The 24254-nt window shown below is 63.8% G+C and overlaps 2 protein-coding genes across 3 annotated transcripts; one reads left to right on the forward strand and one right to left on the reverse strand.

Moving 5' to 3' along the window:
• Window positions 1-4661: 4661 nt before the first annotated feature.
• Window positions 4662-11704, reverse strand: USH1G (USH1 protein network component sans). 2 transcript variants are annotated; one of them, XM_004615671.3, is made up of 4 exons: window positions 11578-11704; window positions 10449-10669; window positions 7349-8560; window positions 4662-5999 (listed from the first exon to the last, which is right to left on the reverse strand). In XM_004615671.3, the coding sequence occupies exons 1-4, from the start codon at window positions 11632-11634 to the stop codon at window positions 5996-5998; spliced, it is 1494 nt and encodes a 497-aa protein (XP_004615728.2). In that variant the 5' UTR covers window positions 11635-11704; the 3' UTR covers window positions 4662-5995. The 2 variants fall into 2 exon arrangements, with proteins under 2 accessions (XP_004615728.2, XP_004615727.2); XM_004615670.3 differs by lacking the exon at window positions 4662-5999 and having other exon boundaries at window positions 7345-8560.
• Window positions 11651-21139, forward strand: OTOP2 (otopetrin 2). The gene is made up of 7 exons (XM_055133870.1): window positions 11651-11790; window positions 12046-12391; window positions 12975-13111; window positions 14882-14940; window positions 16547-16680; window positions 17380-18386; window positions 20734-21139. Exons 2-7 carry the CDS (start codon window positions 12079-12081, stop codon window positions 20902-20904), a joined length of 1821 nt encoding a protein of 606 aa, XP_054989845.1. The 5' UTR covers window positions 11651-11790; window positions 12046-12078; the 3' UTR covers window positions 20905-21139.
• The last annotated feature ends 3115 nt before the right edge of the window (window positions 21140-24254 follow it).

Below are 24254 nucleotides of genomic sequence, written 5' to 3' on the forward strand. Positions count from 1 at the left end.
GAGGGCGCTGGCCTTGCGTGTGGCTGACGCGGGCTCGGCCGCTGTCACTCCCTGTGGTCCCCTAAGCCCCGCCAGGAGTGATCCCCGAGCACACAGGCCATGTCCCCCCCATTTTTTTTTTTGCTCTTTGGGTCACACCTGGCGATGCTCAGGGGTTCCTCCCGGCTCTGCACTCAGGAATCACTCCTGGCAGTGCTCGGGGGACCCTATGGGATGCTGGGACTCGAACCCCGGTCAGCCGCGTACAAGGCAAACGCCCTCCCTGCTGTACTATGGCTCCAGCCTCTCCCACCCCAATTTTTTTTTAATGAAAAAAGGAAAAGAAACGATAAGGCAAGAGCCCTACCCGTCGTACCATCCCTCCGCTCCTACTTAATCTTGGTCACTCCTGACGGTGCTCAGGGACCCTCCACGGAGCCAGGGATCAAACCAGGCTCTGCCTCACGCAAGGCAAGTGCTAACTCCTCCGTATCTCTCGGACCCGGCCCACATTTTTCCTGGAAGCGAGAGGCAGCCAGAGGGGGCGTCGGGCCCGCAGTGCTCTTTCTCCCTGGACCTCCCTGGCCACCCTGGGCAGCCTCAGTCTTCTCCTCTGAGAAATGGGCTTAGTAACCACACTCATTAGTTACTCACAGCGAACCACCGACGTCATAGGGGGATCGCGGGCCCACAGCTGGCCTTCAGGACACGTGCACCCCCAGATGAGACTCTGGGACCAGCTGGTTAGTCCGGTGTGAGCTCAGGCCCCACCCACTTCCAGAAGCGTCCACACGGGCGCAGTTTACTGACATGCCCGGGCCTCCATTTCCTCGTGTGGAAAGCAGGGAGAGAGAGGGGAGCTGGAGGCAGGGTGAGTCATTGCCGAGCGTCAGGGGTGCCCCCGCGAGGCTGGGCGGGCAGCACACCCACAGCGCCCGGGTGAGGGGCACCCCCAGGCCCCCTTTGCGGGAGAGGAGACGTGAGGAAGGGCAGAGCACCGGCTCTGCATGTGGGAGCCCTGGGTTCCACCCCCAGAGCAGGTGGGCACCTGAGCACCGAGCCAGGAGTCTGCCCCCGAGGGGCTGAGCTGCTCACAGGACTCTGGCCCCTGCGATGACCGTGCCTGTCAGCCCACAGGGTGGGGTCCCTCTGCAGCCGGGGTCTGTCCTGACACCCGGGGAATTTTTTTTTGTTGTTGTTTGTTTGTTTTTTGGGTCACACCTGGCAATGCACAGGGGTCACTCCTGGCTCTGCACTCAGGAATTACTCCTGGCGGTGCTCAGGGGACCATATGGGATGCTGGGAATCGAACCCGGGTCGGCTGCATGCAAGGCAAACGCCCTCCCCGCTGTGCTATTGCTCCAGCCCCAAAACTGATTTTTTTTTTTGGCTTTTTGGGTCACACCCGGCAATGTGCAGGGGTTACTCCTGGCTCTGCACTCAGGAATCACTCCTGGCAGTGCTGGGGGACCATAAGGGATGCCAGGGATCGAACCCCGGTGGGCCGCGTGCAAGGCAAACGCCCTACCCGCTGTGCTCTCACTCCAGCCCCACCCAGGATGTTTGTACAACGAACTTTCCTCAGGTCCTGGCAGCCTGTCGTGGTCTTTGCCCTGGGTTCCGGGGAGCCCTCGGGTTCCACAGAGGTGCACGTGGGGAGGGGCGGGGTGAGGAAGAGCGGGAGCACCTTGAAGGAGAGCTGAGCTCTGGGGCCGTGGCTCAGCCCCTGACAGGGCCCAGGAAGGGGGTGGAGCAGGGTGAGGGACAGAAACAGAAATAAAGTCACGTGGAGAAAGGGCTGGAGTGACAGCACAGTGGGGAGGGCGCTGGCCCTGCACGTGGCCAACCTGGGTTCGATCCCCGGCACCCCATAGGGTCCTCTAAACTCACCAGGAGTGCTCCCTGAGCATCACTGGGGACGGCCCCCAAACACACAAGTGCTGGGGGTCCACAGAGCACTGCAGTGGACAGGAGTCTCGGCAGCACAGAACTCGGCCGGGCTGGCAGCCCGCTGCTGATCTGACTGTCCCGGCCCCGCCCCCCCCACCGCCCACCCCGTAAAATGCAGGTGATCTAGTCCTTGTTCTAAGGGCTGTGGTTGTATCCTTTTTTTTTTTTTTTTTTTTTGCTTTTTGGGTCACACCCGGCGATACTCAGGGGTTACTCCAGGCTCTGCACTCAGGAATCACCCCTGGCGGTGCTCCGGGGACCATATGGGATGCTGGGAATCGAACCCGGGTCGGCCGCATGAAAGGCAAACGCCCTCCCCGCTGTGCTATCGCTCCAGCCCTGTGGTTGTATCCTGAGGGTTAAGCATATGTGGAGGTTAAGTTTCTGACATCACAGAAGTTCTCGACAATTCAGTTAATGGGGTGGGCGCTTGCCGTGCACACGGCTGACCCAGGTTTGATCCCCAACACCCCATACGGACCCCCAAACCCTGCCAGGAGTGATCCCTGAGCACACGCTCAGGAATTAAGCCCTGAGCATCGCCGGGTGTGGCCCCCTACACACACACACACACACACACACACACACACACACACACACAGTTTAGCAGCTCACCTCTGGGGGCAGGCAAGGTGGCGCAAGGGATGTGGTCCAGGAGCCTGAGGCCCCCCAACCCTGGGGGGGCTTGGGGGAAGGACAACAGGCTGGTAGAGCTGGAGGCCCCCACCCCCAACCGCCCAGGAGCTGGGGGCCAGTGTGGTTCATCTCTCCAGGTCAGAACACAGCGGACAGGGGTCTGGGCTGGGGCGGGGGTACGACTCCTCCTCCAGCAAAGACGCCCGGATCCTCCAGCGCTACAGGGAAACCTGTCCTGGCCACCAGCGGGGACCACTGCCTCGGGACCACTGCCTCGGGACCACTGCCTCGCCTTCTTGGTGGGGCTGCCCACGCCCCCTGCTGGTCAGAGGGGCCAGCAGGGGCCACTCCCTCGCAGATGGGGCTCAGACAGCAGGGCGTCCCCCGAAGGCTCTCGACTTCTCTATTTATGGCTGAGCCCCCAAGAGCAAGGCAAGACCCAGCAATGCTCAGGAGCTGCTCAGGAGTCAGTCCCAGCAGTGCTCAGGAGGTCCACACAGCGCTGTCCGCTTGCAGATTCTGTGCTCCAGTCACCGAGCCGAGCTCCCGTTAGTTAGCGGGTGTATCTTGCAGATGAGGGCACGCGCCCAGAGAGGCTTGGCAACTCACCTGCCCTCACAGAGCGGCAAAGGGGCCGAGTCTGATCTGCTGCCCAGGCAGCCCCTGAGTCTTGCCACATGCTGGACTCAGATGACCTGGGCAGGCCCTGGAAGTCCAGTGGCGGCACGCACTGTCCAGGGCTGGGCGTCCGCGGGCACAGAGCATCAGGGTGCCTGCTGCCACGTGGCTGCCCTTTTGCCACTGCCTTCCCCCCCACCCGGGCCTCCTTTTGGGAGATCAAAGTCACCCGAGACCCCGGGGGGACTCCCTGCCCCGGGGCCATTGCACCAGCCCCTCTCCGTCAAGCCCACCGTCCGTGGCCACCCAGTGTGTGACGTAATGAGAGTGTGTGAAATCTTATTCCTTCCCGGACCCCACAGGGTTTGCTAACCTTCTGCTCTGTTTGTCCTAGGGGTCGCACCCGGAGGTCGGGGGCTCCGTGTGTGCTTCTGGCTCTGCGCTCGGGGACTAACGTGCTCTGCCTTTTAGGGGAAGAGTCTGAAAACACGCTGGCCCCCCCCACCGAGGAGGCCTCCTGTCCCTAGGCCCCACTCCTGCACGGCCCCAACACCACTGACCCCCAGAGGCCCCAGCCCCCACTGCAGCCAATAAACTCACCTGTGTCCACCTGTGTCCAAGGCCGCCCAGAGGCCCCGATCACCCTCCGGTTCCGTTCTCGCGAGTCATCACCCCATGACTGTCCCGGGACCCACCGCCAGCTGCAGGCCTTGGCCGCCTTTCCTGAGGTAGGTGCAGTGACTCTGACGGCCAGCAGGGGGCGTAAGGGGCGAAGGCGTCCCAAAGAGGCTCGGGGTGGGGGGTTCAGATCTCAGCTCATCACCCCGACTTGGCACAACCTCCCCAGCTGGCTGCGGTCAGTTCCCTGTTCTGCGAATGAGCCTTCCCCTCGGGGGCCTCAGTTTTTCCATCTGTCAAATGGAGACACTGCCTGCAGCCTGCCTTTGTGGGGAGGCTGCGGAGGGAGTGGGGTGCGGAGTCCCCCGGCGGGAGCTAGGGGAGGGACTGGGGCAGTGATTGGGGCCCTGACACCAGCCCTTTATCCTGCAGCCTGAGGGGGATCTGGTTCTGCCCGGGATGCCAAGGAAACAGGACCCCACTGGGGCTTCGGAGGGGGGGTGGGCTTGACATCAGGGTTCTGGGGTCCCGAGGGGGGGGTGGGTGTGTCCAGGGCTGGGCTTCACAGGCAGGGCCCCTGCAGAGGGAGGGCAGTGTCCGGCCCCAGCCTTGGCCACCAGGCCCCGTGCACCCCCCATCCTGGCGCGCAGCTGCTGGGGTACCGCAGCCCCCTCTCCATCAGCTCCACGCGTTGGCCCAGAGGCCAGGGCGAAGGCCCAGGGGGTGCAGGGGGAAGCCATCCCAGGCCACGCCCCCAGGGGCTCCCGGAAGTGGCCCTCCCCACCGCAGCCCCTTCCTCTCCCCCTCCCCCCACCATCCTGTGGCCCCCGGACACTGAAAGAACCAGACCAGGCGAGGCAGAAGCTTGTCTACAAAAGCTGTAATGATGCTGAAGGAGGTTACGGTGAGCCCCCCCAGCCGCCCTCCCCCGGGGCGCACAGGAGGGGGCTGAGGCCAGGAGGAGGGGGAGTCGGCACTTGGGGGGCCCAGGCCCAGGCCTGGAGAACAGGGGGAAGCACCGGGGCACCTCCGGGTAGTGGCAGGTGGCCCTGCTCTGTGTGGGAGTGGGGCCCGGGGAGGGGGCTGCGGAGGGGTCTCCGGCACACCCAGCTGGCTCGGGACACAGGGGGTGGCCGGCCAGGCTGAGGGCAGGCTCAGCTCGGGGAGGCAGTGGCCGGGCTCACCGCGTTTCACCGGCACCCGCGGGGCTGCCCCACATCTCGGGCCTCGCCTGCCGGGAGGGCTCTGGGGGACAGCAGGACTCCCAGCCATGCCCGGGTCCTGCCTGTGTGGCTCTAGGAGCCCCTGGGGACGCTGGTCCCCAGCCCAGAGGCTGCCCGCCAGGCCTCTCCCGCCCTGCCCCTGCGGGGCCCCTGGGGTTCAAACAGGAGCCGCAGAGAGGGCCCCTGGGGGACAGGGCCACTGTGAGTCTGGGCCGTGCCGTGCTGGGAATGACACCCCCCTGCCCTGCCCCCAGCCTGGCACTCCAACTCCCCTGGCACACGGCGGCGGGGGGGGGCAGCCAGGAGGGCCCGTTAGGGGGTTTGGCTGGAGGGTCTGGCAAGAACCTCCTTTCTCGGGGCTGTGTGGGCGAGCCTAGCCTGAGCCTAGCCTGAGCTGGGCCGGAGGGCTCCCTCCCCCTCTTGCACACGCGCACACATACATGCACACATGCACTGCACACCCGCTAACTCACACACACATGTGCACACACATGTGTGTGAGCACATACCAACTCAAGTATACATGGGCACATGTGCACACACCATACATACATTTGTACACACCCGTGCACTCAAGCACACACATAGGCAAACACACATGTACATACAGGTATTTACTCAAGCACACACGTACACATGCATGCACACACATGCGAGTCCAGCACATTGGGGGTCCCAGCGGCCTCTGGGGCTGACCACTTCCAGCCCCCATGTCCTAGAGGTCCCCTGGCACGGGGTGGCTACGAGGCTCAGGGAACCTGGGGGAGACGCGGGCAGGGGTGGGTGGGTGCCAAGGGTGCTCATCCTTTCCTGCCGCTTCGGGTGGGCAGGTGGGCAGGCTTTCCGGGGGGGGCCCACATAGGCCTGGCTCTCAGGAAGGGGCTGGGCTGGCGACTGTGAGGACCCCGGGGGTCCCGCCGTGGGTTGTGGCAACTTGCAATTCACTTTGGTCTGGGGAGAGGAGCCCCACGTTATCTGCGGAGAGAGAGAGAAATCAGGGGTGGCGACACTGGCCGGGGGTGGGGGCCTCGCCGGACTCCAAACCTGATCCCGCCCACGCCGCCCTCCAGGCGAAGGCCCCCAACGGGGGAGGCGACATTCGCATATTTAAGGGTCGCCATGGGGGGATGTGCAGGACAGGGCAGCGATGGGCATCCTTGCGCCTTCCAGCTTGGGGTCTGGGAGCTGACAGCGCCCCCTGCCCAGGCTGCTGCTGGTCTTGCTCCCAGCTACGGTGCTCGGGCCAGTGGGCTCCAGGTCTGCCCCTCGACCCCGCACAGACCCAGGATGGAGCCCAGGACTGGACACTCTAACATCGGGGTGGCCACATGCTCACCTGTAAAGTGGGGGCACCGGGGCTGGGAGCAGGCGGCAGGGCAGCCCCAGGACACCTGGAGATGGACCCTGAGAGCCCTGCAGGGCCACATGGCGAGCACAGTGGCCAGGGCACTCGTCGGGCCCGAGGCCAGCCCAGGTTTCTTTTTTCTTTCTTTTTTTTTTTTTGCTTTTTGGGTCACACCCGGCAATGCACAGGGGTCACTCCTGGCTCTGCACTCAGGAATTACTCCTGGCGGTGCTCAGGGGACCATATGGGACGCTGGGACTCGAACCTGGGTTGGCTGTGTGCAAGGCAAACGCCCTCCCCGCTGTGCTATCACTCCAGCCCCAGCCCAGGTTTCTGTCTCTGTCTCTCTCTCTCTCTCTGTCTCTCTCTCTCTCTCTCTCTCTGGGGGTCACGTGTGACGATGCTCAGGGGTCACTCCTGGCTCTGCATTCTGGAGCGACGGCTGGAGGTGCGTGGGGGACCACTGGGATGGCGGGGATTGAGCCCGGGTCAGACGTGTACGAAGCCAGCGTCCTACCTGCTGTGCTATCTCTCCAGCTCCACAGCCAACAAGGGTGGCTCCCTGACCCCCATATGGTCCCCCGAGTCCCCCAGGAGTGGCACCTGAGCACAGAGCCAGGAGTAGTCCTTGAGCACCACTGGGTGTACCACCCCCCAAACAAAACCCAGAGAACAAAGCTGAGGGCTGGAGTCCTAGGACAGCGGGCAGGGCGCTGGTCCCGGGTATCCCGTATGGTCCCCTGAGCACAGAGCCAGTCCTGTGCACCGCCAGGCGTGCCCCCCCAAACGTCAAAGCTGAGGTGTCCCAGGAAAGCCCGGACCAGACCAGTAAACCGGCAGCTTCCTGCTCTGCAGGGGGGCGGTGAAGACGAGGGGCCTCTCGGAATCGCGGCAACTTGGGGGACGAAATCCCCTGTCATCTCCCCCTGATGGGCAGCACCCCCCCTTCCTGCCTGCCCCCGGCCGGCCGGGCACTCACAGCTCCGTGTCGTCCAGGGCCGGCGGCCGCTCCAGCGCCTGCCTCCGGCGCCGCACGGCGCCCATGATCTTCTTGCGCGGCCCCAGGGGGACGCTGATGGTGCGGAGGTCCAGGTCGGAGCAGAGCATGAGCGCCTCCAGGTCGATCTTCTCCTGCCGCAGGAGCGGCCCGAAGTCCTCCATGTGCAGGGAGGCCAGGAAGGCGTCCAGCGGGCTGGTCTCGGGCTCCAGGTCCTCGTCCAGCCCCAGGTCCAGCTCGTCCCAGGGCAGCTCGGCGCCGCAGCTGCGCTCCTGCAGGCTGTTGGCACTGCCCAGGCTGTCGTCGTCCAGGCTGGGGGAGGTCTGCAGCCGAGCCCGCGCGATCGGCCCCCGGCCCTCGTCGTGGCCCAGCCCCTGCAGGCCGCTGCTCAGGTAGTTGCGGCGGAACACCATGGTGCCCAGGCCCGGGCGCGTAAACAGGGAGTCGTGGCCGGAGTCGGTGCTGACCTCCGAGTGGGCCGGCTCGGCCGCCAGCGTGGCACGGGAGACGCTGTCCTCGTCGGAGAGGAAGATGTCCCGGAGGGGGGAGCGGCCCCACTCCTTGGGGTTGGCGTAGGTGCCCTGGCGCACGAACATCACGTCGCTGCCCAGCTGCAGGCCCGAGAGCGAGCGCACGCTCTTGCGCCCGTCCTCGGAGACCTTGAAGGTGCCCTCGCCGCCCTGCTTGCGCCGCTCCAGCTTGCGCTGGATCTTGGTCTTGCCGCGGGCCGTGCCGTGCAGCGTGGCCTGCGAGTAGGGCAGCGGGTGGCCGCTCAGCGTCAGCGGCTGCAGCCGGCGGCTCAGCGTGCTGGACGTGAGGCTGGAGAAGCTGAGCGTGTCCGAGCGCTCGGCCAGCTCGCGCCGGTAGCGCCGCTCCATGCGCTCGTGGTGCTTGCGCTGCAGCTTGGCGCACGCGCGCACGCGCCGCTCGGCCTCGCGGAAGGCCTTGTCCTTCAGCTTGCCCACCAGCTTGGGGTTGAGGCCGCTCTGCTTGGCCGCGATGGAGTCCAGGTAGCGCACGCTCTCCATGTGGCCCTTCATGGCCGCCATGTCCAGCGGCGTGTGGTAGTCGTTGTCCAGGCACCAGATGTTGGCCCCGAAGGACACCAGGAAGGAGAGGCAGTGCAGGTGGCCGTTGGAGGCCGCCAGGTGCAGGGGCGTGTTGCCCCAGATGTCACACTTGTCCGGGTCCCCTCTGCAAGGGCCAGGAGAGGGGTGAGGAGCCAGCCGGGGCCTGAGGCGCGGGGAGGTCCCCCGTGGCAGAGGGACACGGGGCCTGATATCTCACCCCTCGGATTGCGGGACACACGCAGCTCTCCTACTCTGCCCCCTCCCCCAACACCCCACGGCCCTTGCAAGCCTAGGAGAAACCAGCCCAGCCCGCCGAGGGCGGGGCCGCCGGGAGGGGCGGGGCCACGGGTGGGCGGGGCCCGGTGGGCGGGGTCTCCCCCGACCCGCGGCCTGGGAATCACAGGGGATAAATATTTGATGCCCAGAGAGAAAGGAGTGAATTATTCATGGCGCTCAGCGGGGAGCTGGCCCGGAGAGGTGGTGGGCCAGGGACCAGGCTGGGTCTCTACGCAGGCGTGGGGTGGTTTTGTGTGGGGGAAGGACCGCGATGGAGAACCCCGGGGGGCTGCTCAGGGCCCCAACCCGGGTGAGTGTGCGTGGAGGTGGGCGTCTGCCCTGCGTGTCGGCGGGCACGGACCGGCCTGCAGGGAGCGGGGCCAGGCCTGGCAAGCCCGCGTGTGAGAGCAGGTGTCGGGTCTTGGCCTGCACCCGGAGGGGAGCGTGGGGGCAGCCAGCACTGCACTGGACGGGGCGGGGAGGGCGATGGGTGAGGCCTGCCCTCTGCCCCTCCGCGGGCTGAGCCCAGCGAGCCGGTCCAGGCGCCCTCCCTGCCCCCCCAGGCAGAGAGCCCCCCATCCCCCTCGGGTTGGGCTTCGGAGAGCTCCTCCACGCTCTCCTCTCCCCGGGGGGCCCAGGCAGAGCCTCCACCCCTCACAAATGAGGCCACCAGGTCACCCTGCTGCGCGGGGGGGAAGAATGCCCCCCCTTCTCAGAACTCACTCACAATTCCCTCTACTGGCCAAATCTGGCAGCAGTGGGGGCTGGTGGGCATCTGGCCCACTCCCCATAGAACCCCAACCCTCACCTGGCTGGGTTTGAGGGGCTGTTGCATGGAGGGCTGCCCCCTCCGCTCCCCCCTGGATCTCTGGCTGGGACAGGATCCCCGAGCGCCCACCTGGCACGGACGCGCTCTGCCGCCTAGTCGTGGGGGCTGGGCTCTGGGGCTGTGCAGGCCAGCGGCAAGGCTCGGGGCTTCGCCCACCCCCCCCCCAACTCAGGCCAGCAGTAGCCTCTGCCACCAGGACCAGATGGGGCGCTGCCCCTCACCACCACTTGGGGGCTGAGAAGTTCCTCACGAGCCTCAGGGGACACCCGTGACATGGCAAGTGTCCGTCCCAGGTCACCCCGCACTTTGCTTCTGGGTAAACTGGGGAGAGGGCTTCACACTACACCATTGAGCCCCCGGGGGGCCCACTTCCTCCAGGGCCCTGACCCCCAATCCACACCGACTGCTGCCCCCCAAATCCACAGGGAGGGTGGGGGAGCCACTTAGAGGCCAGAGCGCCCCAGACACCCCATTGCTCAGCGGTCGGGGGGGGGGAGCGGCAGAGTGTTCATGAACCTGGTGACATTTGGCCCTGGAGCAGGGGCCCCTAAATCCCAGGACCAGCAGCGGGGTGGGTGGGGGAGGGCGCCAGGGGCCGCCTAGGGGCAGAGCGGCTGGGGCTGCCGGGACCCCTGTCTTCCATGAGACTGTGTCCCCCTCTCCTGCCCCTCACTATGGCTCCCAGGAGCCCCCGTTTCCCACCTCTGCTGCCCCCTCCCGCAGTGGTGAGCCCCCAAAATGCAGCCCCCCTCCTCTCCGAGGACCCCGCCCCACTCACAGGAGCCCCAAGTCTTGGCATCTCCCACGAATCGACCCCAAGACCCTGCCTTGGGGCCTGGGGGTCTGGAGAGGGGGGTGCTGGGCCGGGGAGAGGCTGGGGGGAGGGTCTGGGGGGCCCGGCACTCACCCCCGGCTCACGATGAGGCGCAGGGACTCCAGGTTGCCGTGGTAGGCAGCCCAGAGGGTGGGCGTCATGCCATCCTCGTCGGGGGCGTTCAGCTCCTTGCGGGTGGCCTCCTTCAGGAGCTCCAGGTAGCCGTCGCGGGCGGCCCGGTGGTACTGGTCGTTCATGGCTTCCGACTGGGCCGGGGCGCGGGGAAGTGCCCCCCACGCGGGAGGGCGGCGGGGCTAGGGCCGAGGCATGGGCGGGCGGAGGGGGCCGGGCCGGGGCCGCCAGCTCCCCCGCTGGCGCCGCCGCGGATGCGCGCAGCAGAGTCGCGGCTCCCGGGACACCTGAGCCGCGCGGCCGGGCGGAGGCCGCGGAGGCCCGCCCGCCGTCCAGGGCCCGCCCCCGGCCGCCCCTGGGTCCTAAGCACCCGAGAGCCGTCGGCGGCACCCCCCCCCACCCGCGCTCTGCAGCCCGGGTCCCCGGGGGGCCCCCGCGCCGCGCCACGCCCCGCCGCGCGGGACCGCGCGAGTCTAACCGTTGCGGCCCCCGACGGGGCCACCTGCCCCGGGGACGGCCCAAGGTGGCCCGGGGAGGGGACTGTGCGAGGTCAATGCGGACCCCCGAGGCCGCGGGGCGCGGGGTGGCCGGAGGACAGACACGCCGACGGGACAGCGAGCTGGACGCCACCCTCGGGCGCGCGGCCGGTCCGCGGCGCTCCAGCAGGGGGCGCTGCAGACCCGAGCGCCCCGCGCGCGCCGGCCGCTGGGCATCCGCCCTGGGCTTCGCAGCCTCCCGGGCGCCGAGGAAGGGAGGCGGGGGGCGGAGTGAGGAAGTAAGAACTTGGACCCCACTGAGGGAGTCGGGGAAAGGGGCCCCGGGGTCCCGATCTCGGGACAGCCCCGGAGGCGCACCGAGGGATCGCGCGCGCCAGGACCCGCAGCGCGTCCGGGTGTTGGCGGGGCCCTGGGGGCGTCTGTGGGGCCGCCGTTCTGGGGTCCCGGGTGGCTGGGATCGCGGGGCGCCGGGGCGAGGGGAGCGGGGTGCCCTCGGCGTGCCGCAGTGCAGGGGCCGCGCCCCGGCGTGGCGGCGCGGAGGTGACGGGGCGGCGAGGGTGGGGGCGCCTCTTAACCCGTAATATAAATCTCACCTTATCTGGCTCCCGCGCGCTCTTCCCTAAATTCAGCTCGCAGAAAAGATGGATCATGTGAGCGGGACTGAGAGGTTTATGGAGCTGAGCTCCCGCGGCTGTAAATCGTCCTGCGCGCCCCGGTATAAAGCGCCCGTCCAGCCCCGCGGGGAGGAGAGGACTCGCTCGCCGCCCGCTGACCCCCAGCTCCGCGCGGGCTCCCGGCCCAGCCAGGTGGGTGCAGCGGGCCCGACGGCCGCGAGGTGCTGAACTGGGCTCCCTGGACGGGCTCCTCGGGCTCGACCCATCTCCCCCGAAACTTCCCCAGCGCTGGTTCCGTACCCCCGGCGTCCCCTCTCCGCGCGCGCGGGTCAGGAGCCCCCGGGTCGACCTTGGGCTGCAGCGAAGCTGGAGGAAAAGGCGCCGTCCGCTCTTGGGGCTGACCTGGGGCTGACCTGGGGGGTCCTTCCGTCCTCTCCTCCCCCACAGTGACCCCGGCAACCTCCTCCAGTCGCCCCTGCCATGTCCGAGGAGCTGGCCGCGGGCCCCAAGGAGAGGCCGCCGGCGCCGCGGGCCGCCCCCCGCGAGGTGTGGAAGAAGGGGGGCCGCCTGCTGTCCGTGCTGCTGGCCGTCAACGTGCTGCTCCTGGCCTGCACGCTCATCAGTGGCGGCGCCTTCAACAAGGTGGCGGTGTACGACACCGACGTGTTCGCGCTGCTCACCACCATGATGCTGCTGGCGGCGCTCTGGATCCTCTTCTACCTCCTGGGCACCGCGCGCATCCCCGGCGCCGTGCCCTACCGCGACGCGCACGCCGGCCCCATCTGGCTGCGAGGTGCCTGCGGGCCGTGGGGGCGGAGGGGCCGGGGCGCCTGGGGGAGGGAAGGGCCATAGGGACCCACCACAGCAGGACTGAAAGTGGCCGAAGCAAAGGAAAGCAGAGTCCTGGGTGAGGGAGGAGGAAGGGGAACTTCTTATCCGTTTACAGGTGGAAAGAGCTTAGCAGGCACCTCTCAAATGAGCTCTTCCTCACCCTCACGAATGCCATCTTGGAAGGATGGAGTTCCACAGGGCATCCGTCCACCCACCTGCTCAGCCACACTCACACTGTCCTCCTACTCATCTTTCAACCATCCATCCGCCTGTCCACCCAACCATCCATCCATCCATCTGTCCACTTATCCAACCAACCATCACTCATCTAGACCAATCCACCCATCCAATGATCTATCCATCCATCCATCCTCCATCCAATGGCTTCCCCATCCAACCACCCACCCATCTCTTCATTCATCCATCTGTCCACTCATCCAATCAGTTGTCGGTCCTCCATGCATCTATCCACCCACCCATCCATCCATTCACCCTCCACCCACCCACCCACCCTCTCTGACCCGCTCTGCACCCCTCTTCCCCAGGAGGGCTGGTGCTTTTTGGAATCTGCACTTTAGTCATGGATGTCTTCAAGACGGGCTACTACTCCAGTTTCTTTGAATGTCAGTCGGCCATCAAGATCCTGCACCCGCTCACCCAGGCTGTGTTTGTCATTGTCCAGGTGGGTAGGTAGGAAGTGTGGTAAAGAACCAGCACCTGGGCCGGGAGCAGTAGGACAGTGGGGGGAGGGCACTTGCCTTGCATACGGCCGACCCAGGTTTGATCCCCGACACCACACCGGGTCCCCCAAGGCCTGCCAGGACTGATTCCAGAGTGAAGATCCTGGAGTAAGCCCTGAGCACTGCTGGGTGTGCCCCCCTCCAAAAAAAAAGAAGAAAAAGCACTGGGCATGGCATCCGGAGACCTGAGCTCCGCTGCCCGCTCCCCCTCGGCCACTCTGTGAAGCAAGTCAGGGCCGTGGTGGGAATCCTCGGGGTTCGCACTTCTGGGAGCTCAGTCACGAGCTCAGAGCCCCGTGCGAGCGCGTGCGTAGGAGCCGTGCAGTTTTATTTTGGCGTACGAGCGGTGCTTGTTAACACCCGGGAGGTGTGCATTGCGGCAGTCGGCCTGGGCTCGCTGGGTGCCCGCAGAGGGCATGAGTGTCAGCCCCCTTCTGACCTCAGCTCCTCTGGGCGATAGGCGTTTGTCCTAGAAATAGGCTGTTCTCCCCCTGGGTTCTTCAAACAACTTCCTATCTCGCTCCTTTTTATTTTTTCACTGGAAAGATCTTCCGGTGGAGCTGAGGCAGGACTGGTGTCACCGGAAGCCAGAGAAGACCCTGTATCACCATCGAACTGACCTTAGTGTCTCCCCTGAGACATCACACACGCCCCGCCCCCGTTTCTAACAACACTCTGATAACTTGGCATTTATATTATTTTGACCTTCCATTTTATGGGTGTGGCAACTAATCAAGTGAAAGACAAATGCCCAGATCCCACATGGGTCAATCTCGAGCAGGATTTCAGAGGCAGCCAGATGAGCTGAGGGTGGGGCCTGAAGCTCACCGAGGCTCCCACGCAGGCTGGGGGCGTGGCCAAGAAGATGAGAAACCCAGAGTTTCTCCGATACTGGACCCAGCCTGAGCCTGGCCTTCCCCCCAGGAATCGGAAAGAAGGAAGGCAAAACTAGATTTCTATCGTCCCTGACCCCAACTAATAGAAAATCCCAATACCGGACAGAGTTGCAGGTGACCTTCTTCTGCAGGCATTTAAAAATCAGAGAAGGGGCCGGAGCCGTAGTGCAGGGATAGAGCTTGTTTTGCACGTGGCTGACCGGGGTTTGCTCTCTGGCACCCCATATGGTCCCCTGAGCACTGTCAGGAGTGATCTCTGAATACAGAGCCAGGAGTAACCCCTGAGCATTGCTGGGTGTAGCTAATAATAACAGTAATAATAAAATAGAGAAGGGCCAGGAAGGGCACCCAAAGGGCTGACTCACTTTTTTTTTTTTTTTTTACTTTTTGGGTCACACAGGGTGAGGCACAGGGGTTACTCCTGGCTCATGCACTCAAGAATTACCCCTGGCGGTGCTCGGGGGACCATATGGGATGCTGGGAATCGAACCTGGGTCTGCCTCGTGCAAGGCAAATACCCTACCCACTGTGCTATTGCTCCACCCCGGGCTGACTCACATTTTTGCATGAGTTGGGGCCTGGGTTCGATCCCAGCAATGTCCAGCACCCCACGCCCTCCTGTGCCACGAGGCCAGGTGTTGGCAGGAGTGGTGGCCCCAGGGTTCTGAAACTGCTGGGGAGACCCTCCCCGCAGAACGGCTGGTGTCAGAGAACGCCTATTTATGCCATTTGCCCCATAGACTAGAAAGAGAGACGTGCTTAAGGCTAAATCGGCCCAACTCCGAGTAAATGACCCCCTGCTCTCTCCCAACTCAGACTTACTTTCTCTGGGTCTCCGCTAAAGACTGTGTTCACGTCCACCTGGATCTGGCCCGGTGAGTGCCCGGGCCAGCGCATGGCTCTGCCTGGGGCGACTGTGCCCGCTCTGCATGGGGGAGTCTCTCCCCTCGGGCCTGGCTCTGCCCCCGGCCCCTGGGCTGGCCTGCATCCAGGACTCCCGCTTTGCCGGCTGCCTCCCCGCACCCTGTGTCTATGTGTGCACGAGCGTGTATTGTGGATGTGTAGGCATGTGAATGTGTGCATGAATGTATGCTTCTGTGTATGGGAGGATAAGTTCGTATGTATATGTGTGTTATGTGTGTATATGTGTTTGTGTGTACTCGTGTGCCTTTGTGTCCTGGGTGAGTCTGTCAATGTGTGTCTCTGTGTGTATATATTTTGTATATGTGTGTATGCGTGTGTCTGTGTCTGTAAATATGAGTATGTATGTGTGTGAGTACATATGAATATGTATGTGTGTGTCTGGTGGAGTGTGTTTGTCTGTGAGTGTGTATATGTGAGTGTGTGTCTGGGTGGGTGTGTATATGGGTGAGTGTTCTGTGTGTGTCTATGTGTGCATGTGAGTATGTGAGTTTGCATCTAGGTGAGTGTATGTGTGTAACTATTGTAAATGTGAGTGCATATCTGGGTGTCTATGCGAATCTATGTATGTGTGTTTGTGAGTATCTGGGTGTATAACAGTGTGCATGTGAGAGTATCTGTGTGTGTCTGAGTCTGTGTCCTGGTATGTGTGGGGTGAGTTGTGTCTGAGTGTGTCTGGGTATGAGAGTGTGTCTGGGTGTATGTGTCTGGATGAGTGTGTGTCTGGGACTCAGTGTGTCTGTGAGTGTGTCTGTGATTGTGTGCCTGGTATGAGTGTGCATCTGGGTGTAAATGTGAATCTGAGTGTGAATGCGAACTGGGTGTGGGTATGACTGGGTGTGAGTGTGTATCTGGGTATGAGTATGTCTCAGTGTGAGTGTATCTGAGTGTGAGTGTACCTGGTGTGTGTCTGGATGTGAGTGTGTGTGTGCATCTGGGTGTGTATCTGGGTGTGAGTGTGTGCGTGTGTGTGTCTGGGCGTGAGTGTGTGTCTGGGCGTGTGTGTGTGTGTCTGGGTGTGAGTGTGTGTCTGGGCGTGTGTGTGTCTGGGTGTGAGTGTGTGTCTGGGCATGAGTGTGTGTCTGGGCGTGTGTGTGTGTCTGGGCATGTGTGTGTCTGGGCATGTGTGTGTGTCTGGGTGTGAGTGTGTGTCTGGGCGTGTGTGTGTGTCTGGGCGTGTGTGTGTCTGGGTGTGAGTGTGTGTCTGGGCGTGTGTGTGTGTGTGTCTGGGCATGTGTGCGTCTGGGCGTGTGTGTGTCTGGGCGTGAGTGTGTGTCTGGGTGTGAGTGTGTGTCTGGGCATGTGTGTGTGTCTGGGTGTGAGTGTGTGTCTGGGTGTGTGTACCCGCATGTGCTTTGGCAGCCTGGGCAGTCCAGCTGGCTCTGTCCTTTCCCCGCAGCCCCTGGGGCCTCCCCTGGGTGCAGCTGGTCAGCTCCGGAAGCTTCCAGGCCCCGCTTGCCCGTGCGCGGGCCGACCTGCTCTCCCACTCCCCCCCCCACCCGTCGCCTCCTCCCGGGGCCCGAGGGGAGCCAGGCTCTCACAGCCCCTTTGCCCGCACAGGTGTGGCCTCATGTTCACGCTCACCACCAACCTGGCCATCTGGATGGCCGCCGTGGTGGACGAGTCGATGCACCAGGCCCACAGCTACATCACGTCCCACGGCAACGGCAGCTACTCCCGCCTCGCGCCCGACCGTGAGTGCCCGTTTCCCGCAAGCCGCTGCTGTCCAGGCCTCGGCCAAGGCTCCAGGGGCTTGTCCCAACGGTCTCTGTGTCCTCACAAGGACACGGGGACACAAGCAGAGGCCAGACGCCCCCCGATGCTCCAACCTCACCTGAGGAAGGACAGCGGGCGGGTGGGCCCTGGGGAGCGATGGCTCGTCCTGCAGCCGCGGCCGTGCTCTCCGGGTCTCTGTCCCCCAAAGGGCAAGGACGGTCCAGCCGGTTAGCCCGACGGCCCCGTAGTGAGAGGGCACAGCCAGAAGGACAGACAGGCTCAGCCCGCGGCAACAGTGACCAGTGAGCCCTGGCTGTGTCTCACACAGTCTCAGGAAAATGGGCTTCGTTGCACAGAAATACCCATTGCACAGATGAAAACACTCAAGCAGGAGAGGTCAAGTAGTTCACCGAAGGCCGCAGAGCTCAGAGACCCTTTTAACCTCTTAGCTATTCTGAACCAGGAGGGTAAGGCGCTTGCCTTGCACATGGCTGATCCAGATTCGAGTCCCAGAACCACCTAGGGACCTTCCGAACCCAGCCAGGTAGAGCCAAGAGTAAAGCCCTGCGGGTTGTACACCTCCTCGCATCCCCCCAAAATATCAAAAGCCAAATAAGCAGACTGGGGGAGCCCCTGCAGGGAGGCGGGTGGGCAACCCTGCACCCCTTTCTCCGCAGCGAAGCGAGCGGGCGATGCGGCGGGAGGCCAGTGCGAGTGCAACACGGCCATCTGCCAGATCTTCCAGCAGGGCTACTTCTACCTGTACCCCTTCAACATCGAGTACAGCCTCTTCGCCTCCACCATGCTCTACGTCATGTGGAAGAACGTGGGTCGGTTCCTGGCAGGCCCCTCTCCCGGCCACGCCCCCGACCACGACCACGCCCCCAGCCAAGACCACGCCCCTGCTCATGACCACGCCCCCGATCACGGCCACGCCCCTACTCAAGACCACGCCCCCGATCACGGCCACGCCCCTACTCATGACCACGGCCACGGCCACGCCCGGCCCAGCGTCTTCCGGGAGACGTTCTTCGTGGGCCCGGTGCTGGGGCTGCTGCTCTTCGTGGTGGGCCTGGCCGTGTTCATCATCTACGAGGTCCAAGTGAGCGGGGAGGGGGCGCACACGCAGCAGGCCCTGGTCGCCTACTACAGCTTCAACATCGTGTGCCTGGGGCTCATGACCTTGGTCAGCCTCAGCGGCTCGGTCATCTACCGGTTTGATCGCCGCGCCATGGACCACCACAAGAACCCCACGCGCACCCTGGACGTGGCCCTGCTGATGGGCGCCGCCCTGGGCCAGTACGCCATCTCCTACTACTCCATCGTGGCCGTGGTGGTGGGCACGCCCAAGGATATGCTGGCCGCGCTCAACCTGGCCCACGCCCTGGTCATGATCGCCCAGCACACCTCCCAGAACGTCTTCATCATCGAGAGCCTCCACCGGGGGCCGCCCACGGAGGAGCCCCCGCCTCCCGCCACCAAGGAGCCCTGCCACGGCCTGACTTTCGCCAACCTGGATGCCCTCCACGCCTTGCCCGCCTGTTCGTCCAGCCCGGGGCTGGTGGACCCGGGTGGGGCGCAGCACCCCGGGGAGGCGGTGGACGTCATCTTGCCACCCAAGACGCACTGGAGACGCCGGTGTCTGAAGGACATCTCTCTCTTCCTTCTGCTCTGCAACGTTATTGTGAGTAATGGGGGGAGGGGAGAGACTACAGTAGGGGGGGGCAGGGGGCCCTTTGGGTGTATTCATCTGCGCCACCCCCCAAACCCTCTCTAGGAAAGGAGCCGGATCAGAGAGGGTCAGGGTAGCCTGGAGGACAAACAGCGACTGGGGCACAGGAGAAAATGCCATTGCGGGTGCTGGCATGTAGGCAGCAGAGGGGTGGCGCCGTGGGGGCTGGGTGGGGAGGAGGAACAGGAGGTTGGGGCTGCAGAGGGCTGGGGCCCCTGCTGGGAGGTGTGACAGCTTCCCGGAACTTGTGACCAGCCCGCATCTCAGAATAATTGGAGCAGCCTCAGGAAGTGGCAGCGACCAGTGTGAGTGTAAATGTCAGTGTCTCAGCAACGCGGGGTGCCGGCTGGGGGGGCCCTCCACCCGCACCCCCGGGATCCAGCCCGGCTTCTTCCCAAGGGCGGCCCCTCCGTGGGGCAGACCCCGGACCCCTGCGCGTCCTGACAGAACACAGGGACCCCACCAAGGCAGCACCCCAAGAGTAGCTGCCCCCTTGGGGCTGGAGCGATAGCACAGGGGGGAGGGCGTTTGCTTTGCACGCAGCCAACCCGGGTTCGATTCCCAGCATCCCATATGGTCCCCTGAGCACTGCCAGGGATAATTCCTGAGTGCAGAGCCAGGAGTGACCCCTGTGCAGAGCCAGGTGTGACCCAAAAAGAAAAAAAAAAAAGAGTAGCTGCCCCCTGCTGGAGAAACAGCCAGTGTCGCTTAGAGCCCCGGGGGTGGGGGGGGTGGGGGGGGACAGCTGCAACAGAGAAGCAGGACCCCTGGCAAGACCCCCAGAGAACCCCCAAAGAAGTCTCTGTGGTATATAAAAGTAACTGGAATGTGGGTCCGTCCCCAAACAGAATACACCCCCAGTTTCAACAGACATTCTGAGAGATGGCCCCTCTGTGAATGAGACCAAATAAGGGTGAACTTCAAAAAAAGCAAAATAGGGGCTGGAGCGATAGCACAGTGGGGAGGGTGCTTGCCTTGCACGCGGCCGACCTGGGTTCGATTCCCAGCATCTCATCTCATATGGTTCCCTGAGCACCTCCAGGAGTAATTCCTCAGTGCCTGAGCCAGAAGTAGCTCCTGTGCATCGCCGGTGTGACCCAAAAAGCAAAAAAAAAAATGCAGAATAAGGGGGTCTTGCTTGTGGCTGATCTGGCACCATACTCCGAGCCCCATGAGGAGTGATCCCTGAGCACAGTGCCAGGGGTCGGCCCTGAACAACATCTGGTGTGACCCCACCCCCCAATCAAAACCAAAACGCAAGACGTGCTTGTGTTGCACCCGGTCAACCCAGGTTCGATTCCCGGAACCCCATGGGGTCCCCTGACACCGCCAGGAGGGATCCCTGAGCACAGAGCCAGGAGTCAGCCCTGAGCACCGCTGGGTGTGACCAACAGACAAAGAGGAAGGGCTGGAGAGACAGGACGGGCCAGCTCTAGTTCAAATCCCTGGCATTACAAATGGCCCCCTTGACCACGGCCAGGAGTGACTCCTGAGCACAGAGCCAGGAATAGCCCCTGAGCACTGCTAGATGTCGCCCCAAAACCCAAAGATAAATGGGGACTGGGGAGAGGCTCAAAGGGCTAGAGCATGTGCTCTGGGTGCAGTGACCCCAGGTCACACCTCCGCACCTCTTGAGGGATCCAAAAACTAACAAGGAAAGTGGTAAGGTAATCCTGATTTTCTTTTTGTCTTTTCTTTTTTTGGCTTTTTGGGTCACATCCGGCAGTGCTCAGGGCTTACTCCATTACTCCGGGCTCTGTGCTCAGGAATCACTCCTGGTGGTGTTCGGGGGACCCTATGGGATGCGGGGATCCAACGTGGGTCGGCCGCATGCAAGGCAAACGCCCTCCCCACTGTGCTGCTGCTCCGGCCTCCAAGTCCTGATTTCCTTGAGCACCAGGAGAGCGCAGGGCTGGGAGGGGCAGCCCAGGGTTCACACAGCAGTGCTGGGCTTCAGGTGGAGAAAGGCTGAAGCCCACCGCCTCTCGGTGAGAACCACAGCCCGTGGGTGGTCCGCAGGGCAGCTTGTCCTCCCAGCCCCTCCCACCCCTCCTCAGGAGAAAACACGCAGTCATTTGTTCAACCCCCCCACGCCCCCCCTCAGCCACTGAGACCCCAAGAGGGGCCACACTAAGGGAGGCGAAGATGGGAGGCTAGTTTGGGGGTGGGTGAGTTCACCCCGACACCTGGGGGTACTCTAGGCCCTGCCCAGCAGCACCCAGGCCCCGCTGCCCGCCAAGCTCCGGGGACCCTCCGAGGCCGCAGCAGTGACGCCCTCTCTCCCCCCTACCCCCCGCAGCTGTGGGTCATGCCCGCCTTCGGCGCCCGCCCGCACTTCAGCAACACGGTGGAGGTGGACTTCTACGGCTACTCGCTGTGGGCCGCCATCGTCAACGTGTGCCTGCCCTTCGGCATCTTCTACCGCATGCACGCCGTGTCCAGCCTGCTGGAGGTCTACGTGCTCTCCTGACCACGCGCGTCCCCGCTGGGCCCCGAGTGGAGTTTTCACAAGAGCTATTTTTCCAGGACGAGTTTTTAAAGCACAATCCCGCACCCCCCTCCACCTCCCCCACCCCGCTGCCTCTGCTCCACCCGGACCCCCGACCCCCCCCCCCCCGCCCCGGGGAGGCGGCCTCTCAGCTCTGCCCCTGACCCCAGCCAATAAACCTGCCGGTCACCCTCACTGGCCCTAAATTCCTGATTCAGCCCCCCCCCCCGACGTGATGGAAGGTTCTGGGTGCTCCGGGAGGGGAGGGGAGGGGAGGGGAGGGCGCTCCAGCTGGGGCTCCTGGGAATTTTCAGGTCTCCGGCTCAGAGGGGGAGATACAGACAAGCTAAAGTCGCTGGGCCCAGAGGTGCCCGTGGGGTCCCGGGCTTCCCCTTCTCCATGTCCTCAAGCAACGGGCACTGGCTCTTTCCTGTCTATGAGCCACTGGAGTTTGTGAAGGACCACCAGACCCACCCACCACTTTACAAAGCAGGAAACTGAGGCCCAGAGGAGATGGTTTAGGAGGCTGAGACTTGGCATGCCTGAGGCCTGGGTTTCATCCCTGGCTCTCTGCACGACCCTCGAAGCACTCCCACAAACAAGCCCTGAGCACTGAATGGGGAGTAACTCCGGAGCACCACCAGGTGTGGCTGCTGGGGGAAAGGGACTTGCCCAAGGTCACTGGGCTCAAGGCTCAAGTATTCTGAGAACTGTCAGACCATTTTTTTTTTTTTTTTTTTGCTTTTTGGGTCACACCTGGCGATGCACAGGGGTTGCTCCTGGCTCTGCACTCAGGAATCACTCCTGGCGGTGCTCAGGGGACCATATGGGATGCTGGGAATTGAACCCGGGTCGGCCGCGTGCAAGGCAAACGCCCTACCCACTGTGCTATTGCTCCAGCCCCCAGACCACTTTTTTTTAAAGCAGCTGAACTGTTTCTCCCCCTCAAGTAAAATATTTGGGGAACCCCCAATACCACCCGGGGTATTGTCACCAGAGAGGGCTGGGAATGTGGGGTGCCGGGGAGAGAATCAGGGGTAGTCTTAGCTGGGAGAGACAACGGGGGAAGAGAGAGAGAGAGAGGAGGCGGGAGAGAGAGGGAGGAGAGAGGGAGAAAGGGAGAGAGAGGAGAGAGAGAGGGGCCCCAGGAGCCGAGGGTAGAACAGCGGGGAGGGTTCAATCCCCGGCACCTTTATAGGGTCCCCCAAGCGCCACCAGGAGCGACCCCTGAATGCAGAGCCAGGAGTCAGCCCCGAGCATTATGGGGTGTGACTCAGAAAAACCACATCAAAGAGGCTCCAGTGTGTAGACCAGAAGGGACTGAGTGGGGGAGAGATTCCCTAGAAGAGGGGGGTCCCCCGGGTGGGCAGCTGGGTGGGGGCACACCCCGACCGCGGGGGGCGGGGGGCGGGGCACCCAGGCAGGAGGTGAGTTCAGGGGCTCACCTTCCTGAGCTGCACCCCGCAAGGCAGAGCAGGGTCCGCAGCCCCGGCCCCCGGGGCCGTCCCGCCCCCGCCCCCGCCCCGCCCCCGCCCGCGCCCGCCGTGGGGTCATTAGCGGAGGATTAATGAGGCCCCAGAGTCAACAGGAAAATCGATGGGCCCGACTGCGGCTGCGCGGGGCCACGGGGGAGGGCGTTGGGGGCAACGGTGGTGGGGCTCGGGGACTGTTCGATCAGCGGCGGGGGCCAGTCTGCGGCGAAGGCCTCAGGTAGGGCCCCCCCAGGTGGGCCTGCTCCTCCCCAGGGGCTCGGGAGTGGGGGCCGGCGCCCCCCAGCTCGGCGACCCGGTCCTGGGACCGCCCGGCGCAGCCTGGCCCAAAAGAGGCTCCCGGGGCAGAATGAAGCTAAAACCCGCGGGGGAGGGGGGAGGCGTTGGCACAGCCTGCGGGCAGGGATGCGCCCCACAGCCCCTCCAGCGGCCCTGGGAGAAACCCCCAACATTCCCGGCCAGCGGCCTGACCCTGCGCGGTTCGCGGTGGGCCCTGAGACCCACAAACTGATGTGGGCCCCTCCCTTGGGCTGGCAGAGGGGGGTGTCACCAGCCTCCTCCCCCAGGCCCTGGCACCTCCGCCTCTCCCCACCCTACGGATTCCCTCCCATTGCTTTTTCTGTTTATTTTGGGGGGGAGTTTGGTTTTGGAGACACACCCAATGGTGCTCAGGGATTACTCCTGGCTCTGTGCTCAGGGGACGGATGTGGTGCCAGGGGCTGAACCCTGTGTGTGCCTCATGCAGGTAAGTGCCCTGTGGCTTTTGACATTCCCACTAGCAGACACTGCGGGTGAAAGGGTGGGGGGGAAGCAGGGGAGACAGGGGCGGGACCTAGCAGGAGCCCCTGACACTCGACCCTCACGGCTCCCTCTAGGTCTGGGTCCAAACCCCACACTCCCGCACAATCCCGGCCCCTCCAGTCCTCGCAGGAAACCCAGGAACCCCAGAGCCCAGAACCTTCCATGTGGGTGTGTTAGATCATGAGTGGGTTTTTAATTATTATTATTATTATTTGTATTTTGGTTTGGGGTCACACCCGGCAGTGCTCAGGAATTACTCCTATCCCTGCACTCAGAAATTACTCCTTCCGGTGCTCGAGGCACCCTCTGGGTTGCTGGGGATCGAACCCGGGTCTGCTGCATGCAAGGCAAGGGCCCTCCCCGCTGCACCATCACTCTGGCCCCCAGATAGGAGTGCTGACAACCCCCCTCCCGATCCGATGTTATACATTCACGCCTTCACAGATCGGTCCAAGAAGTGTGTGAAACACGGGCTGGGTAGCAGGCATGCGTCCCTAGTCGTACGGGGAAACTGAGGCTCGGAGTGTCTGCACAGCTTGCTCCAGCTCCGGATGGAGAGACCTCAGCAGGGCGCTGGGGGTCACACCTGGCTCCCTGCCTGCAGAGCAAACGCTCTGTGCGCGGAACCATTTCCCAGCCCGGAGTCTGGGCTCCTCTTCATGCAGCTCTCTTGCGTCAGGGGGGCGGAGATGCCGGGAACAGTTTGGAAAGGCTCCGGGCAGGGTCTCGGTGGGGGCGGGGAGCAGGAGAGGAAAGACAGCGTGTCTGCCATTCTCGTCAACCACAGCTCGGGGCTCTGTGCTCAGGAACGACTCTTAACGGGGCTCCGGGGACAATTTGGGGTGCCGGAGCTCCAGCCCGCGCTGGCTTCGTGCAAGATGGGCACTCGCCCCGCTGTCCTATTCTCGAGCTCTGCATGGGGACAGGATCTCTGTCCACGGCTGTGGTACTGAAAGTCCCCCTGGGACGTTTGCCAAGACGGGTGATGGTGATGTGTCCACAGTAAGCTCGTCCGGGGGGTCAGCTCTGGGTCCTGGAGCA

This window comes from Sorex araneus, chromosome 3, assembly GCF_027595985.1.
Source record: "Sorex araneus isolate mSorAra2 chromosome 3, mSorAra2.pri, whole genome shotgun sequence".
Classification (NCBI taxonomy): domain Eukaryota; kingdom Metazoa; phylum Chordata; class Mammalia; order Eulipotyphla; family Soricidae; genus Sorex; species Sorex araneus.